This window comes from Sander vitreus, chromosome 14 (genome assembly GCF_031162955.1).
Source record: "Sander vitreus isolate 19-12246 chromosome 14, sanVit1, whole genome shotgun sequence".
Classification (NCBI taxonomy): Eukaryota; Metazoa; Chordata; class Actinopteri; order Perciformes; family Percidae; genus Sander; species Sander vitreus.
Window position 1 is genome coordinate 8,238,881 of NC_135868.1, and position 20,311 is coordinate 8,259,191.

Here is a 20,311-nt window from a genome sequence, read left to right on the forward strand (position 1 = left end):
TAGTAAAAATGTATAATATATAATATTATCATATTTGTAAAAATATAACCATGTTTGCATTAAACATTTCTTCAATGATTATCAAAATAATTGGCAATTTTTTTTTTGTCATTCGACTAACTGATTAATCGACTAATTATTACAGCTGTACTTGCATAATACTGTTGGAAAGTTTAATTTATAACAAAATATATTTTATAAACTTCATGTTTTGTGTGCAAAGATCTCAATTTGTAAAGTTACTAAAGCTGTCAGATAGCCTAAATGTAGTTAAGGAAAAAGAACATTATTTCCCTAAATGCACTTAGTTATTTCCACCACTGGGGGGGTTCCGGCAAGATGGCGGGTTGAGCAGTCGCGAAGTAGTCCCAAAGTATAGTTAGAAGTTGTTGAATGTCCACTCTGAAGTGTAAAAATGGATCTGAAACGTGTCATTAAACCTGCAACACTTAAAATAGATCACAAAGTAAAGAAATCCTCGCCTAACGTCAAAAGAATTGAAAACATGCGTGAAGAGGAGCATGACTATGCTATGGATGAATCTCTGCTAAATAAAAGGGACCGCTCTGGTAATGATTCCGCACCGCCAACACATACCAAGCAACTCGTGGAAAAGAAGGCCAAGTCAACTGAAGTCGGTGAGAGTAATAAAGCTAGCCGACTTAAGTGAGCGAACAAAGCAAAGCAGCGCCATGATTGCTATCTTAGCGAAGACCGTCCAGTTTAACACGGAGGCACTGACAGAATGTAAAAAGAAAGTAGAAGATCTGGAGAAACAAAACCACTATCTTTGCAAAGAGAATAATGAGCTTAAAGAGAGAGTCAAAGAACAAGTAAGGTACAGGATGAGGTGGTGCCTCTGGATAAAAGGTTTGGAAGAGAAACAAGACGAAGATATCTGTACGCAGGTCACCCAAATCCTGGTTATGATTGCTCCAGATATTGGGTCAAAGCTGAAAGAAGCAGTGGACATTGTCCACAGAGTCGGAAAGAAGATTGACAACCCCCCTATACTTCAGGACAAACTGAACAGGATGGGAGTGGACCCCTATCTGGTAGACTGGATCAAGGATTACCTCACTGACATGTCAGGCTGTACGTCAGGCTGAAGGACACCACGTCTGACACTGTGGTAAGCAGCACTGGAGCCCCCCAGGGCACAGTGCTGGCTCCTCTTCTCTTCACCCTGTACACCTCGGACTTCTGTTACAACTCAGAGCTGTGTCACATACAGAAGTACGCCGATGACACAGCCATCGTTGGGTGTATCAGGGGTGACAGAGAGGAGGAGTATCTCCAGAGGAGTCTGGTGGGGGATTTTGCTCTCTGGTGTCACACTAACTGCCTACAGCTCAACACCTCCAAGACAAAGGAGCTGGTCATTGACTTTGGGAGGTCCAGACCAAGACCAAGACCAAGACCGCAACCAGTCCTGCTAGAGGGAGCTGAGGTGGAGGCTGTGCAATCATACAAATACCTCGGCCTGTGGCTGGATAATAAACTGGACTGGACAACACACACCAGCCACCTGTACAGAAAGACACAAAGCAGGTTGTACTTCCTGAGGAGACTGCGGTCTTTCAACATCTACAGCAAACTGCTGTTGATGTTTTACCAGTCTGTGGTTACCAGCGTCCTCTTCTACACTGTGGTGTGCTGGGGGGGGCAGCATATCCAAGAAAGACACCTCCAGACTGGATAAACCGATCAGGCGGGCCGGCTCTGTGGTCGGCATGAAGCTGGACTCACTGGTGACAGTGGCAGAGAGAAGGACAGTGGACAAACTTCTGGACATTACTGACAATGCCAGCCACCACCTGCACACCGTCATCAGCAACCAGAGGAGCCTGTTCAGTGGAAGGTTGCTCCTTTCCAAGTGTAGGACCAACAGACTCAAGAACTCCTTTGTCCCTCATGCCATCATACTCTACAACTCCTCACTCGGGGGGGAGGAGGAAATAGAATAAATAGGGTAAAGAGGACAGAACAGAACAGGAAGGAAGGGAAGGAGTGGTAGCCACTCACTCATTCACTGTGCAATAAATTAATAATCTACTCACATACATACCTGGACACTCTAACTGATCTTAACTGCTAATTTATGCTAAATGTCATTTATTTATTAACTGTACAATAACACAATACCATACATAGTCCTATATATCTATATATTTATCTGTAGTTTATTGTTGTTTACTGTTTGTTTACTTTTTTGTAAAAAATATTTAGCTAAAAGTTTATTGTCATTGTTATTCTTATACTGTATTTTTTCTATACTGTATTTTTTATTTTTTATACCTCTTTATTTAAAGAGTGTTTTATATGCTGCTAAAATCTGCGGCTGGAAATCTAATTTCCTTGCGGGAGTCATCCCAAAAGGATCAATAAAGAGAAGTCTAAGTCTAAGTCTAACAAGATCTGGCATATCATCATTCTTTTCACTAAAAGATGGGTGAAGGAAGAAATCTGGCGTCGGACCAAAAACTCTTCGGTCTGTAAAGAGAAAGGCGTCCATTTTGCTGAGGTTCTGCCACGGGAGGATTGGGAAGAAAGACGGCGGTTGTGGCCTCTAATTGAACAAGCAAGGCGATCTCGTAAACTTGCTTTCTTTCGGGGTCCACATGGATACATCGACGGACGGACTGTTTATGGTTATAAAGCAGTGGAAACTTTTGGAGGGACGAAACTTAAAAAAAAAAAAAAGCCTACGGTTTTTTTCTTGAGTGAGTTAACAACTGTTAAAGTAGCAGTTTTTTTGTTTTCTCATTTCTGGTGTTCATGGTAAATGAGAACATTTGTTTTGGTTCTTTGAATGTTAGGGGCTTGAAAGACATTGTTAAAAGAAAAGCACTTTTTTTGTTTTGTAAAGGGCAAAAATGTCATTGTTTGTTTTTACTAGTGCTGTCAAACGATTAAAATATTTAATGGCGATTAATCGCATTAATGTCATAGTTAACTCGCAATTAATCGCAATTAATCACACATTTTTATCTATTCTAAATGTCCCTAGATTTCTTTTTGTCCAATAATTTTTTCTCATTTTAATGCTCTTATCAACATGGAAAAGTGGATCGGCTTGCTTTGTGTTTTGTCGCCTGGCTTTGACGAGGGGGCGGAGAATTCGTCAGCTGTGTGCTTGGCCATGAAGTGATATTTCAGACTGGACGTGTTGCGATGATAGCTCAGTTCACGACAAAACACACAGATCACTTTGGTCTTGTCAATGGAACCATTTGGCAACTTTTTAAAAGTAAACTTTCCATTCAGAATCTTATTGTCATCCATTTCGGCGTCTCGCGCTCGCCATCCACTCAAAACGTAACGTTAGCCTACTACTCTTTGGCCGGCTCGTAAGCCCAAACAAGTGTGTGCGGCGTACCTGTTGTTTTGTTTACGGTCTAGCTAGATCCGGTGTGGTGTTGTAGTTTTCTAACATTACTAGTTGTTGCAACAGCATGTGAAAAAAACGACAAAGTTTGCTATGCCAAAAAGAACGTTAATCTCGCGATAAAAAAATGTACGCCGTTAAAATGGGTTTGCGTTAACGCCGTTAATAACGCGTTTAACTCATGGATGTATTAAGAGAACTGACAGCACTAGTTTTTACAAAAGACTCATTCTTCTGAAGCTGATGCAGCTTTTTGGACTAATCAATGGGGAGACAAAATCTTATTTAGTCATGGTTCTAACCAATCTGGTGGGGTGGCGATATGCTTCAACAAGTTCCCTGGAGAAATAGTGACTCATTGTGCTGATGGAGACGGACATTATTTGACGGTGGTAATGAAGGTGGAAAGTTTATTCTTGATAATAACCAATGTTTATGGTTATAATAATGATGCTCAAAACAAAATACTGATGGAAAATATCACAAATGTGATTTCAGAGTTAAAAGATAGATAGATAGATATTTATTGATCCCAAAAATGGGAAATTACAGTGTTACAGCAGCAAAATATCAGTCACACAGCACAGAATATACATGAAATACTAGGATACAAACATGAAATAATAGGATACAAAGTACTGTACCCTACCAATTACATCTTAGCAGGAGGTGACTGGAATATGACACCAGATGAATGGGATAATAGAATGCCTCCTAGACTATGGAAAGCAAAGCATAATGACATCATAGAAAGTTTTATAACAGACAACAATTTGATTGATGCATGGAGAATCGTTAATCCTGGGGTTAAAACATTTTCATGGTAAACTCAAGAATGCTATCCCATGCATTGATGATCCCTTTAAAGATATTTGCGAGTCAGATCTGAGAATCGAGACGTTGGATTCAGTTATTCTCAAGATGAAGTTGAACAAATCCCCAGGGACGGACGGGCTCATAACAAATTTCTAGCAATTCTTTTGTAATGATGTCAGAAATTTACTATTTAAAGCGGTAATGGAATGTAAAGAGAAGAAAGAACTGATGTCATCTATGAAACAAGGTCTAATTACTTTGATTCCTAAATCTGGGAAAAACAAGAGAATTAATTTTAATAATTTAAGACCAATTACATTGTTGAATACTGATTACAAGTTACTCTCTGGAGTTGTTACTACTAGGCTAAAGGGAGGTATGTCGACCATAATTGGTGAGACACAATCAGGTTTTCTGAAAGAAAGGCCAATTCACAACAACATAAGACTTGTTTTAGATTTACTTGAGTACAGCGATATTATTCTTGATAGTGGGTTTATTCTATTCTTAGATGTTTACAAAGCGTTTGATTCTGTTGAACATCCTTTTATCTTGAAAACTTTGCATCATTTTGGATTTGGGGAGAAATTTATGAATATAATTGGGATGTTATATAATGGAATCAATAGTTCTGTAGCTCTAGGGCATGGCACCTGTCCCCAATTTGAGATTAAGAAGGGAATTCGTCAGGGTTGCAGCAGCTCTCCACTTTTATTCATAATGGCAGCAGAAATGTTGTCCATTTTAATCCAGAATAGTTGCATTGAAGTGTTAGTTGTAAGTGACAGACAAATGATCATAAATCAATTGGCACAACTTTGTTTCTAAAAAGTGAAAATCAGATTCCCTTAGCAGAATAAGCAGTAATAATAATAAGCAATAATAAGCAGAAAATCTGTGTACATGCGTGAATGGAAATCCAAGGGAATCTGGGCAATTGCTCATTTTATGGACAGTAATGGATTCTTGTTACAGCACGAGGAGTTTTGTGAGAAATATCAACTTCAATGCAATGTCAAGCGTTATGATAGATGGTTGAAAGCTATACCAATGTCTCTGAAATCAATGGTGAGAGAAGACATTACTCCAAAGTTTCTCCTGGTCTGAGGCAGCTCTGCATCGAAGGTATTGATTTCTGTGATTATAAATGTAACAACAAAGTTATTAGAAATATTCTATTAAAGGAATATTATCCTAATCCAGTAAGAAGAAAATATATGTTGAAATCATTTGGAGATGGAGAGGTTAAGAAAATAAGCAAACGTTATATCTCATTTCCTCTTCTTCCAAAGGTTAGAGAGGTCAACTTTAATATGTTAAATGAAATCTACCCAACAAACACATTTTTAAGACTGAGATTCAACTTTGATGCTAATAACCGTGTTGTTGTTTTTTTTTGTGAAAAGGAAATTGAGAATCTAGAACATGTATTTTTTCTGTGTGAGTCGATGCAATCTTTCTTTGGTTACGAGGCCTGTAAGAAGCAAGATTTGGCGTTAACGAGCTAACTTCAGGTTCAACCCAGGGTTTTCTGTACTATGCAGGTGGATCACTTGTGATCGGGTTCAATCGCTGTGGTAACTTATGCTGAACGCCTAACCTGGTCGGGAGCAGGTTATGTTGGAGATTAGAGATCAACCGGTGTTAAAGCACCGCCTACTGACTAATCAATACTCGCTTGATAACGGCGTCACCGTTCTTAGAAGATCAGGCGGAGCTCGGTGCGGAGAGAGAGAGAGAGAGAGAGAGAGAGAGAGAGAGAGAGAGAGAGAGAGAGAAGTGCGCACATAAAAGTTAAAACATTTAGAGACCGACAACCCAGTTAGCATTCCCTGATGTGTATATTTATGAAATATATAGATTGTAATGGGAGGGAATTACATATCGGCTCAGCTTCTTGAGCCGCGTGTTGCCAATGCGCACATCAGTTTGAATTTTTTTTTTAAATATTTTATTTGCTCTCACGATGGCTTCCCACTGCCAGGATTGCAACTGAAATACTAGGCTAAAGCAACGACAGGTTATGGAAAGTGCACAAGTGTAATTATGGTCAGATCCTGGTGCTGACTGATGGGGAAGTGATATTGATAAGCGTTGTGATTTACGCATCTACAGCGTCGGCTATTTTTTTGCCAGCGTTTCTTCCTGTTTTAGGAAGCAGCGACTGTATTGCGTTTTGCCTGCAAAACCGTGTCTGTGTTCTTCATATTTATGTAGAATTATAATTTCCTCTTCTCATGTAAAATATGCAGCTCTGGTAGATGTTTGCGATTGGTCGTGCTGTGCAAACACCGCCTCTTTTATGTGAACGCGCACGCCGCTGGATTGGGAAACCCTGAGTTGACTGAACTAGTTGATAACCAGCGTCGTGACGCAGGTTATGCGGGACCGCGGTTGTTAGGGTTAGGTGAAGCCGGATAACTGAAAGAAATCCAGGACATGTTGATCTCGCTTCGTAGTACAGGCCTCAGGGAAATTGAGATACCATCTCTGACAGTGAAGAATATACAGTTTGGTGTTTTTGTTGAAAATAAGAAGGTAGATTTTGTTCTCAACAATTTGGTGCTTTTAGGAAAACATGTTATACATAAATGTAAATATTTTAAGACCAAACCCTCCCTGATCCATTGGAAGAATGAGTTAAATCTTTTGTGTAAGTCATTGAAACGGGTTAAGGATTTTTAAAAAGCCCTTGAATTGATTTATTTACTTGAAACTCTTACCTTAATTTGAGATAGCTAGCCCCTTCTATATATTTTCTCTTATTTTATTTTATTCTTTATGTCAACTTGTTATGTATAAGCTCCTAGGTTTTGTTCATATGCTCGACCTGAGGCAAAAGCTCTATTTTTGAAGTGGATTTGTAAATATGCCTTGTTTGTTTGTATAGCCTATTTTTATTCTGAATGAATAAAAAAAATTAAAAAATCCACCACTGACTTCTTTGAATATTGTGTGTTAGCTTACCTCCATATTATGCTATCAGGCTCGGGCACGCGCGGTGTCTCGCGCTCTGCTCACATGACGTTACCAAAAAAAAAAAGGATGTTACCCAGCATTCTGCGCGGGCGCTCTGACACAAACATCAAGGAAGAGGATGCCGGACGGTGAGTGAAGTCTATTTAAAACAAGTCACATAAATATGTAGGCCTACATGTCTGTCGTGTTTGGTACATTTATAGAGTTTTATCGCGGCGCTAAATGTTAGAGACGAAAATAAAACAATGTCGTTGCTTTCTATTTTTACAAAGCTGTAAAAACCGAAAGCAACGAGGTAAGCGAAAGTCCTTCAACTTGGTGTTGTGGGTAAAGTTGTCACCGGTAGGTGAAATGGTGAGAACGGTAATGTCAGTAAAGTTTGTGTGAAGAAGTGGAGACAAGCTAGCGTTAAAAGCCTGAAAATGCTCCAAAACCCCCGAAGAGAAGTGTTTTAACGGCATGAGAAGCTGATATCTGTGCTGGAAACTGATATCAGTGTTGGGCAGTAACAGAGGCGAGCCTGTTGACAGGTTTACGTCAGTTATCAGCTGTTTTGGGCTTAAAGGGGCTGCTGGAGGACAACCCAGGCTTTTTAATTTGGGTAAATTGTGAGATGTGTAACGTTGCATATCGCGATAACGATATTACCTGCGGTGAATAAAACATATTCAAGTGTTAACTGTCTTTCTGCTGCTTTCAGTAGCCTATAATGCTAAAATACAAATTGCTTGTTGAATTAGGAACTGAAAATTATTTCCAACTGAAAGCAAAAAGCACTATTAAAAAAAAGTGATGGTTACATTTTAAAGTGCAGTTTTCCAATGATACTCTTTCAGCTAACTTAAAAAATATTAGGTGTCTTTATCGATGGTCAGTCTTTCACAATGTGTTTATGCTCAAGTTGGTATTGTGATAGTCTCACATTGCCAGACCGACCTCCACAGCGCTGCAAAGGAGGGTCTGGCAGAGGAGGGTCTGGCGAGTCCACACAGCATTCCGGGGAAAACATGCTCTGGTGTATTGGCATTTCTTTAAACCAATCACAATCGTCTTGGGCGGCGCTAAGCACCGAACGCAATAACGGTGTCTCTGCAAAATAACCTCAGGAAGGAAGTTGTTTTGGTGGAGAATGTGTGCGTTCAAAAGTTGTTTTAGTCGTGCAACAGAAAACTCCGATTGGACAGATAGTCTAGCTTTACCCTGCAGAGATCTGAGGAGCAGTTAACCATAGTCCTCATACTTCAACCGGAGTTTAAAATGCCAACACAAAGAAAGAGGAAGGTGACGGACATCCGGCAGATCTTCCGGCGGCACCAGAGCAATCCCCTAATGAATCCATCTTCGATATACAGTAGACTAGTATGAAGGGATCTATAGTATTTCACCAACGGAAATATACTTCTGGCAGTGTGGAAAACTCTTTGAAACCACATTGAGACCATCACATATAGGAGATAAAAACGTCAGATAAAATAAATATATTTACAGAAATAGTTTTTTTGTGTGTGTGCGTCAAGTGTCCTGGCTGCAGCCCAGCCTGTGCTCAAATGCAAATCAGATTGGGGCCTAGTGGGATGAAAATGTCTAGGTATCCCATGTTTTATGCAGAAGGCTCAAAGAGCATCTATATATTGGGCTGAGATATTGCTGTTGTCATAAACCTAAACTGCTATGTGTCAGAACTGTGATAAAGCCTAATGTGTTTGTGTCCTGATTTCAGTTTATGCTCCAGTGATCCAGGTTATGTACGCTAACAGCTGCCGGTAACACATTGGAGATTTCCCAAATGTTTTAACATTTAAAGCCATTCTGCACAAAATGTCCACATTCACATGATGGCTTTGATATAGCTTGCTAACCTGTGGATGTAGTCAAATTCAGTATAAAATGATAAAATAATCTTTTTAAAAATAGATAAAATAAACTTTATAAAATATTACTTAGCGATGGGGGAGTATAACAATCATCCCAGCCTATTTTGCTCTGTATATTTTTCATGCAGTCTCCCCTCCAGGCTTTGATCAGGTTTAGGTAGAACTTGTAGCTGTTTGCTTGTTGATTTGCTGGTATGCAAGTACATGCACATCAAAAAAATGCATATGACGTGTTATTCGTTTTCAGTCTTTGTCAGTTATCTAGATTTAGAAAGGGAGCGGACTCCTGATGTCCAAGGTTTCAATATTTGCAATCAATCTAACAACAGATATGCATGTTTGAAGACACGTCTTATCTACAACGTCATTTCATCTAGTCCATGTCTGTGTTATTATTGACATAAAAGAGGAATATAGAGTTTATGCTTCATCTTGACATTCGTTTTTTTTGTTGTGATTAAAATCCTCTCAAGTGCTTGATGCCATCACAGTCAGCTACTCTGAACTGGCCTAGTTTCAAAATACTATCGTCGTGTTGTAGCGGAACTTCAACCCTTGACTGAGTAGATAACAAGAATCATTAAAGCAATGAGTTTTGCTGCAGGAGATGAGGTCATTAACGTGCGTGTGTTTACCCTTTGGGTGATGGTCCCTTTTCTTCAAGATGAACTGTGCACATCACATGTCTGCTGTGACGAGAGCTACTGAGGCAGATATGAAGGAGGTTAAGGAATAATTCTCTCGTCTCTCTTTTTCTCTCAGCCTCAGATATGGAATACAAGGTTGTATTTGCAGCCTTGAAGAAAGTATGTGAAGACAACATTGCTGTTTTGGGAGGTCCCTCTGATTTGCCATACGGCGCTGTTGCCAAGCGCCTGGTCACGTGTATGAGGCAGATTCAGGAGCACTGCCGAGCCCTGGAGCCTGTGGTCGCCAGCTTCACCGCCGTCTTCCACCATTATGACTTTGACGCACAAACGCCTGGAAATGGCTACCGCACCCTGGTCAAGGTATGACTGATCCCACTGACTGGATGTGTTGGTCCACTCACTGCTGATATTTGAGCTGTGATTGCATTCTACACGAGTCATTATCCAAAAACAAGTGTATTTACTGTTTGATTTTAGCTTGTAGTTTGTTAACAGCAGTGTTTTCAAAGGTGTTACATGTAACATTTTCAACCATTATTATAAAATTAGGGCTGCAACTAACAATTATTGTAAAATGTTGATTATTCTATTAATAATTTGGTCTCTAAAATATCAGAAAATAATAAACAGCCCTATCAGCCCAAAACTAGTTTACTAAAAATAGAAGAGCAAGAAAACGGCACATTTTTCCACATGAGAAGCTGCAGTGCATTTTTGACGTGCGTTTCCTTCAAAATGACTAACAATTAATCAATACATTTTTTGTTGATTGATTTATAAACTAATAATTTCAACTATATAACGTAAACAATGTTGTGAGAACTGTGTATTATATAATACCTTATACACTCAATTAGACATCAAAAATAGACAATTTAAGTATTTTTAATAAAATACCAAAATTAGTCCTTCAAATCAAAGTATTTTACTTTTTCAAATCTGTTAGATTTTATCCGCATTTCCAAGTGTTGCAAGTCCAAGCCTTCATTACATTCAACGTGGACACTGTAGTTTATTGTCATTCGATCCCACAAATATCATCCAGGTACACAAAATGTTCACTAGTGCAACAAATCCACAGCTGAAAATAGTCCCCAACAAATGCACAATTTACTTCTGTTTCAGTAATGTTTGCTAAAAACTAGAAAACTAGATAAAAGTGTAATATAAATGCAACTGTCTCACTGGCTTTGTTGTGTTGAATAAGACTGGTGTTAAAACCAACAATGTGTTAGTTTGTCTCTTCCCTAGCCTGTTTGGGCCACTCAGTGTGGCTCTTTGTTTTTAAATCATTTTTGGACAACAATGGAGCTCTATGGCACAGAGAAAGCTTCACTATGTAACGTTTTGACTACACAGACTGTACTTGGTATGCATTGTTGTTTTTGGTCTTTTCATGGGATTTGTTCATAATAACAACAATATAGACCTTCTCAGCAAAAGTTACATTATTTTTCTTTCTTTCAGGTCCTGCTGTCTTGCCTTTTACACATCATTCACAAGGGTCGTTACATTGCCTCTAATTACAACGGTGCCTTCTTCAGGGCGGATCACAATGTCTCTGAGATGGAGGCATACTGCATTGCTCTGCGCCAATTGCGTGCCCTGCTCCACCTCGCCCAGCGGCTGATCAATGACAACAACCACGGCGAGCTGTACTGCCTGCAGGACCAGGACCTAAGCAACCACTTTGTGCAGGAGTACAGCTCCATGCACAAAGCCTGCTTCTATGGCCGCTGTCTGGGCTTTCAGGTCAGCCTGCAAAAATGGACTTACTTCACACCAGTTGCTTTTATTTTTGTCCAATTTTAGCACGTTAAAGTTGGTTATCTCACCTAAATGTGATTTAAATAATTCAAATGACTTGGCTACAAGCCTGTTGATTGTTCTGATCACTCATTGAGCACCTCTTGTCAGGTCAGAATATGTAGTCAGACATCAGATCCCAAATAACCAGCTTAATATTCTAATTTTGCCAAAGTAATGTATTTTAAGAATAGTCAGTTTTGGCTTCATTATAAAAACAATGTGTCACTCTCTTATTCAGCTCTTATTATTAACTGTCCATTGTTTGTTTGTTTTGACAGTTCTCACCCACTCTACGTCCATTCCTCCAGACTGTTGTCATAAGCATGGTAACATATGGAGAGACATATGGTAAACAGCAGTCTGGTTTTGGTAAGTCTTTTTTTCCCATTATGTCGTGGTATTGATGGACGTTCCTGTTGGGGCTGTATTATGTTTTCATGCTTAAAATCATCCCTCTTCCAGGTTTGGCAGCCCTTTCCCTCCTCACATCAGGGAAGTACGTCATCGATCCAGAGTTGCGGGGTGCTGAGTTTGAACGCATTACCCAGAACCTGGACATGAAGTTCTGGCAGTCCTTTTGGAACCTCACAGAGTCCGGCCTTTTAACAGTATGCAGCTGTGTTGCCAACTTGGCGACTTTCTCTGTAGATTTAGGAGAGAAAGCGAGATATATTAGATTTTAACTGATTTCCATGCATGCTGCTCAGAGTAATCGCAGTCCACGACTCTTCTGCCAACAGCACAGTGATTTTTCTCACTCTCCTATGGCGCTGTGCAACAGGCAGTCTGCCGAGACAACCAATAGATGGACACCATAGACTGATGGACACAACCTCTATAACTTTATTTATTTTTTAACTTATTTTAAGTTTGAGGTTTATTTCAGACTGGCTTTCAGCAACAACAACAACAACAACAACAACAATAGAGCCGACCAACAACAATGTATTTACAAGTCATATCAGCAGATGCAAATGATACACAATGACATCACTAATATGCAAATGACAGATGTTGTCATCTAGTCACGTTTAGCCACTTTTGGAGCTATTGCTAGCTACTTTCATTGGAAAAGAGTTGGCAACACTGGTAGGCAGGGTCAAATGTTCCTCCACTGACTCTCAAATTAGCTGAAGTCCTCCCTGATGTTTTAACTGCTCAATCCCCTGCATGTCTTTCTCTGTCCAGGGCTTCAGCAGAATAGCCTCTAGCCCAGTGCAGGTGAACTTCACCCTGACTGTGCCTCCTGTCACTCTACGCCTCCCACTGGCCTCAGACCCTAGACTAACGGCCACAGTGTCACCTCCAATAGCCCACTGGGGCCCCGGGCCAGTCAACATGCGTCTGATCTCCTATGAGATTCGAGAAGGACAGGTGAGTGTTGAGGAACGTGTACAGGAAAAAACACAGAAGACTTTAGGGGACTTTGGAAATTAGTAGAACCTGAATCTGTACTAGACATAGTTTTAGATGGAGCATATAATGACAAATACTCCTATGAATAATACATTGAAAAATATTAAATGGCTATATTCCATGATTTGTGATGCATTTCCTCTTGAAAGTTGATGCAGCATTTGAACATAATTAAGAAAGGGAATGTTGCAAAGTTTAGACCAATGAGATACAAGTAAGGGAGGGGGAAAAGGGGAAGAAAATTATGTTATAAAATATTGCTATTTTTGGGAATTTAATGAAATGTAATTCTCAAATGCCATGTTTTGTTGCTTTGTGTGTTTAATTATTAATTACCTTGTAACATATCCTCTAACTTTATAGGACAGTGAAGAGCTGCTAGCTTATTCTCGAACCGATCCTCCCCCCATCGCCGCGTCCCATTTCCCCTGGATACAGAAGCAGCCTCGCTCCCCGTGGCTGCTCATCCACTTCCATGGAGGGGGCTTTGTGGCCCAGACCTCCAGATCCCATGAGGTACAGCACACAATGCTGGTGTTAAATGTAGCTGTATCTGTAGTAGATGTTTTCAAAAGTTACCATATGGTTAAAGTTACCACTTACACTCTCAATCCCCCTATAACACTCTTAATATTAAGCACCAGAACTTCCATTCCTACAAAGTGTTTCAAATATTGTTTATTAAGTACAACAAAAATAACGATGTTTGCAATATATATTACACATATTTATTCTGCTCTCATTGATCTCATGAATCAGAATTATCTTCGGACTTGGTCGAAGGAGCTGAGCGTACCTATCCTCTCCGTTGACTACTCTCTGTCACCCGAAGCGCCCTTTCCCAGAGCTCTGGAGGAATGTTTCTACGCCTACTGCTGGGCTCTGAACAACTGTCATCTGCTGGGTACGTCTATGACGTCACACTCGGACAACACAAACCGTAAACCAATAGGGAGAATTAATGTATTTTATTTTAACAGATTAATTGGTGAATGTGGTAATATTTGGGGAAACAAAAGTAATTGTCACTAACTGTATATTTATCAATGTGGAAATTGATTTTTCACTGATTTCTGTTTTTTGTTTCATGTCATCTACCTTTAATGAGCTAAAGGAAGTAACTGGGTTTTTATTTAAAAGATCAAAAGCTGTAAAGATACCCAGAAGTAAACGGTTTCAACAGGAGAAAAAAGGCAGATGGAATATATGCGCAGTTACACTTACAGTTATTACATGAATACATATACAACTGCCCGGATATGAGAGGAAAATCTGTTTTAAATAGATTAGTATTAGTATCTATAAACAGAAACGGAATGTGTGGGTTCAAAATACAAATATATGTGCCAATGTATTCACACAAGCAGCTCTACAGATGGCTATATTTGTACAGAAAGCAATACAGAATTTGTATACCTTAACAAATGCTCCCTTTGCACTTTGCTGATCTAGATAGCCCATGTACACAGTGTACCAATTTCAAACGTGGTGTTCCTGATTGTCCCCCAGGAGGAGGGGCACATTATGTACTGAATATGGCATGGGAATTGTTATCTGTTCATTATCAGAACACAAATGTGTCACTCATACAGAAAAAGTGGAAAAGTAAAGAAATTGGGTCAAGGTAAAAAAATGGTACAGTATAGAACTGATGACAGGATTAAAGGTTTAATGGTGTTGTGTTGCTGTTGATGTTTTCAGGTGTCTACAAAATCTTAATTTTTTTTATTTTGACCAGCTAACTATCCTAAATCATTCAATGACTTTGAATTAAACACATGAAAAAGCAGCCTGTTATAAAATCCTAGTTTTTTATTATTATAGTTGAAATTCTCATCATTATTTAGATACTAACAGGTTTGTGTGTGTGTGTGTCTGTCTGTCTGTCTGTCTGTCTGTCTGTCTGTCTGTCAGGCTCCACAGCGGAGCGGGTTTGTCTGGCAGGTGACAGCGCTGGAGGAAACCTCTGCATCACTGTGTCCATGAAGGCCATATCAAGCGGCATCCGAGTCCCTGACGGCATCATGGCTGCCTACCCTGCCACCTTGCTCACAACTGACGCCTCGCCCTCCCGCCTGCTCACACTCATCGACCCGCTGTTGCCTTTAGGTGTTCTCGCGAAGTGTATCAATGCATATGCAGGTATGTGGGTTTACAATGCCTGCGAGTGTGAGTGTGCTCTTTGTGTGTCATTTAACATGAGTGCCCTTTCCGGCACCACTGGTACAGAAAACTCTAAATCTCTGAGGGATTTATGTTTACACGGCTACTCATACAGAGGTTACCAGCTGATGACGCCTGCGTTCCAGTCGGGACAGTTAACTTTACCGCTGTTGCGCACGACTCTCCGGCGGAAGCTCTCCACATTTAGCTGACTCACTGGATCGCCCCATTGAGTCAGCTTAACGTGGAACTAACTAATGCTCTGTTTGCACTGCTCTCATTAGCTCTGTTAGCGGTCCCTCTCTCTCCCTTCATGATCCGCTCATCAGCAGTACCAGCACAAATATTGATTTAAAAAAGATTTAATTGATTTAAAAATGGTCCGCCAGTGAATGATAAGAACTCCGACCATGGCAACGGTCTGTTATACAGATTTAACAAAAAAATGCCTGTATTGCCCAATCAGAATCAACTACTCAACCAAGTCGTGTAATAAAAACGGATAATGTGGGAGGAAAGGAAGGTGAAAATGTAACAACCTGCTGTCATGTACAGTGTGAAACCCATGATCACTCCTGCACTAAATATAAAGTCTGTATTAACCTATGGTCTGACATGGCTGTTATATCAGTATCATTGTGGCACCACCTAGTTGACTTACTGGTTTGGCTGGTCAGCCTCATATTATTCATTGCCACTGTAAACACTGGAAGCCTCTGATATGCCAGAGTCTGTCACTGAGCTCTCTGAATCCTTCAACACTGAATACATAAACGGTTCATTTTCTAAACATAGATCTGACTCCATGCAGTAGAGAGACTCAAACCAGTAATTTGATTAGTGACACATTGTAGCATATTTTATCAGTAAGTTTTGATGCCTCTTTTAAACTTTTGCTTTTCTGAACTCATATCTTAGGTGTCGGACAGAATATGCCATAGAGCTGCTCTGGTCACTTATTGTCATTGTTTGAGAGAAAACTTTGTTTTGTGTTGCAAGTCAAAAGGATAATCATTTTACATTTTCAGTTTTTGTGTATTTGGTTCAAATATTCCGTAACACTTTACTTGAAGGTATCTACATAAGAGTGCCATGACACTGTCATGAACACATGACACAGTCATGACACATGAACCCAAACCCTAACTCTAACCCTAACCAAACCGAATCACACTTACTAAAAGAAGCGTTATGTCATAAACGTCTATGACTTTTTTATAATGTTTATGTTCATGACAGTGTCGTGTCACTCTTATGTAAATACCTTCAAGTGTAACCAAATATTCTTCTGTCTTATCCAGCATTACCTCATAATGTGACTCTCGCATATTGACTAGCATCATGTGGTTATGAAAGTGACTTGTTATACTGTCATTGGAATTTCTAAAAATGTTAAGGCCTGTATTAAATGTTATGTTTTGATATTTAAGGACAAAATGGAAGATTCTTGACCACAGGGCCAAAAAGCCTCCATTTAAATACAGCATACTGTATTGCTGCCATGGGAACTGTGTATATACTGTATAGGAGGAGAGAGTTATATTCTGAATGTATTGCCTAGCTCTCTTAAAAGACACTTACGTATGTAGAAGTTGTTTTAATCTTAATTTAATTTTTTAATTTTGTTTTTAGCCACCAGTATTTCACTATCTTTACCAATTTAAGCAGTAAATTACCCTTTGCCATGTGTGTGTACTGTTACAGTACATCTAAAAATCAGTTTGACTCATCTACAGTGAGAACAGAAAACATTCAGACAGGAGCCATGATTGCATCCTGAAGAGCCACATTCATGTTGCGTTCTTCTTTCTCTCAGATGTCTGTTTTTTTCTGTTTCTGATTTATTTGATTCCTCGCTTACGTCGCGTCATCTCCCTCCCAGGTACAGAATCTCAGACGGCGCAGCCTGCAGTAGAAAGCGGCAGTCTGAGCTCTCTGGGTAGAGACACTGCTGTCCTGCTCGGTGATCTTACCCAGGGAGCCTCCAACTGGATCCAGTCCTTTCTGGATCCCATGCGGACTACAGGAGGAGCACGCTCCCTGTCAACGACGCCGAGGAGGTCTCAGAGCAACGAAACTGGCATGACATCCACTCGCACCTCCACTACAAACTGTGGAAGTCGCACAGATTACCCAGAGGGCTTTGAGCCCCTGCGCTCCGAGTGCCTGGCTTTTATTCGCCCAACTTCCTGTCCTATTATCAGGAACCCGTTTGTGTCGCCCGTGCTGGCTCCCAACAACCTGCTGAGAGGCCTGCCACCTATACACATAGTGGTAAGAGATGGAACAGAAACTCAGGGAAGCTGAGTGTGGAAGAGTTTATATTTCCTAGGACAACCTCATCTTAACCCTGAAGACAATTTTTTTAAACACTATAATTTATTTTCAATGGTGTGTAACTTCAGCTGAGGCAGAGCTACAAGTTCTTGATGAAATTATAGGGGCAATAAGATTTTTAGCTTGATAATCAGACTCCGTTGCCCTTTCCTTTACTTAAGGATGCACTAGGTAAGACTTGTAAACTAACTTTCTGTCATATTTGCTGAAACTGACCCTATGTTCCAGTAGAACTACATGAAGTAAGTAATTAAAACAAATCTGGCTCCTCTGGCACCACCTACAGCCTGTTCAGATGCACCAATCGGGGCCAGGTCTAACTGCGTTTCAATCACTGCTCATGCACACGCATTCATTCTCCCTTGTGGGGGGAGGGACTTAGGAGACCGTTTGGGCTTTAGCAGAAAAGGGGGGAGGGACTGAGAAGTTGTCGATGTTCAAATTCTTTGGCTAAGCCCTGGATCTTCACAATCCTACCTACGGCACCTTTAATTCATTGATTTTGAATAGCTACACATCTGAGATGTGGGCGTCACTTCTGAGATCTGGAATCAGGTTTTAAGATTTGTACAAAATTACATATCTGAATGGGTTCATAGGCTGATCAGAATAATCAATAATAATGAGTTAATGACTGATTTTTGCCAGGTATACTCACCCTTCAAAACTTCTTTCCGGATTGCATGCTAGTTTGGGACAGAATCTCTCCAGCCCCTGGCATTTAGAAAACACTTTTTAAACACTTGCTTTTACCTGTCTTTAAACACGGACAGCTAAGGTGTACTTTTATTGGATTACTTTCCCAAACAAGTTTCATGTCTATTTAAGATTTTCCACACTGATATGATTTAAAAACTTTTTACGGTTTACGAGCTTTAGGGCTGCAACTAACAATTATTTTCATTGTCGTTTATTTTCTTGATTAATCGATTAGTTGGTCTATAAAATGTTAAAAAAAAGGTCGATCATTGTTTTCCAAAGCCCAAGATGACTTCCTTAAATGTTTTGTTTTGTCCACAACTCAAAGATATTTAGTTTACTTTCACAGAAGAGTTAAGAAACTAGAAAATATTCCCGTTTAAGAAGCTGGAATCAGGTTTTTTTATTTGTTCTATTTTATTTTGTTCTACCCTAAGTCAGCTTAATTTTCTTATTTGTTGAATTTATTATAAGATAGACCGATAAATCTGCCAGGCCGATATTGGCATATCAATGTATCGGTAGAATTTTGCAATACAGAACTATGTTCTGTATGTTTTTTTTTTCTGTCCTTGTTTCCTGATTCCTTCATGTGTCCTGACAGGCCTCTGCTCTGGATGCCTTGCTGGACGACTCAGTGATGTTTGCCAAGAAGTTGCGAGACATGGGCCAGCCTGTGAGTCTGACGGTGGTGGAGGACCTGCCTCATGGATTCCTCAGCCTTTTACAGCTCGCCAAGGAGACAGAGGTCGCTGCAGAAATCTGTGTGGAGAAAATGAGGAAGATTTTCCAGAAAGAAAACCCACCGTCCGCTCTTCGCAAGCGGCCAAAGCTGGAAGAGACTTATCAGAGTAGCAATCCATCAGGCTGATTTATCTGTCATTCGTGGGACTTTGTTGTTCTTGGATGAAAAGAAATCTGACATGAGGGGGTGAGAGAGATGCAATAAATGTAATCGTATCAGGGAGAATTATGAGGATGCAACAAACTCTGTAAAAGTAGAGGAAGCTTAGGGACACTGCACTTTAAACCTAGACCGCACAACATTTTCTGTAGGCAACGATGATCAAAAGAAGCACTACAAACTTTTACTTTCTACCAGCTTTAATATGATCCTAAGTGATGACTAAGTATTTTTCTACCAACATTTACATGTTCAAGATCCAGATCACACATTGAGAATATAGAAACTTCACTTTAACCAGCCTTTGCAGTAATTTCTTAACTGATATAGTATGTCAGTAATGGAAGCTGTTGTGCCTTGAATTTAAGTGCTGCTAATGTGTATGAAGAAAAGCTTTGCCTATGTTACTGCACAGACTGACCAGAATTAAGATTTACTTGCACAGGAAACACATTCCAGATGCAATGTATTATTATTATTATTATGATTATTACTATTATATTTGAATTAAAAATGTATAGTCAGGTTATGCCAGTTTGTCACGTGTTTACAACATATTGATAAGGAGGCTTTCACCTTGTGTTTACCAGCAGGATGTGGGTTATGAAAGTAACTTGTACTGTAAACTAATTCTTATTTGATAATAATAAATACTGAACACTGTTATATTTAAAGTCCGGCTTCAATTTCAAAACTGCAAGGATTGCTTGTGCTTATTTGAGGCTTTTGAACATATAAACTAGGACTCGTCTGAGCAGTTAATCTGAGTGTTACCTCCTCTGTCTGCACAGCCTGTTCTGTGTGCAGCCACTTGATAAACCTCTCGGAAATGTAATTAAATCAGCCATTTTATAAATTGAGGTTATTTTTAGCATGTATTATGTAATAACGTGTTCAACTGGGTTTCACGGTAAGACAATTGCTATTATTACTATACACTAACAAAATTGCAACACATTTCAAACCCAAACATAACACACAATGTATCATTGACCAGTGGTTCCCAAACTTTTTCATGTCAAGGACTGCTAAACTGGCACAAATTAGACCGTGGACACCCCCCCATCTGATAGGATTTTGCTCTTAGATGTTTTATTATAGAAAGTGTATGAAATCAATGACCAAAATTGTCATACTTTCTGCCATTGTGTTACTTAAGGATAGAATTATAGTGAAAATAAATTATTTTTGTTGTGGAGCCCCTGGGGATCCTCTGACCCCACTTTGAAACCACTGCCATTGGTACAATATAATGTATGCAATAACCACTTGTGAC

General features: G+C 39.7%; 1 protein-coding gene across 1 annotated transcript; it reads left to right on the forward strand.

The window, feature by feature from the left end:
* The first annotated feature begins 7,244 nt into the window (after nt 1-7,244).
* lipea (lipase, hormone-sensitive a) lies at nt 7,245-19,703 on the forward strand. Its single transcript, XM_078267807.1, has 11 exons — nt 7,245-7,311; nt 9,820-10,067; nt 11,175-11,459; nt 11,795-11,885; nt 11,979-12,124; nt 12,705-12,890; nt 13,296-13,448; nt 13,692-13,836; nt 14,847-15,074; nt 16,978-17,369; nt 18,736-19,703. The coding sequence occupies exons 1-11, from the start codon at nt 7,302-7,304 to the stop codon at nt 19,000-19,002; spliced, it is 2,151 nt and encodes a 716-aa protein (XP_078123933.1). The 5' UTR covers nt 7,245-7,301; the 3' UTR covers nt 19,003-19,703.
* The last annotated feature ends 608 nt before the right edge of the window (nt 19,704-20,311 follow it).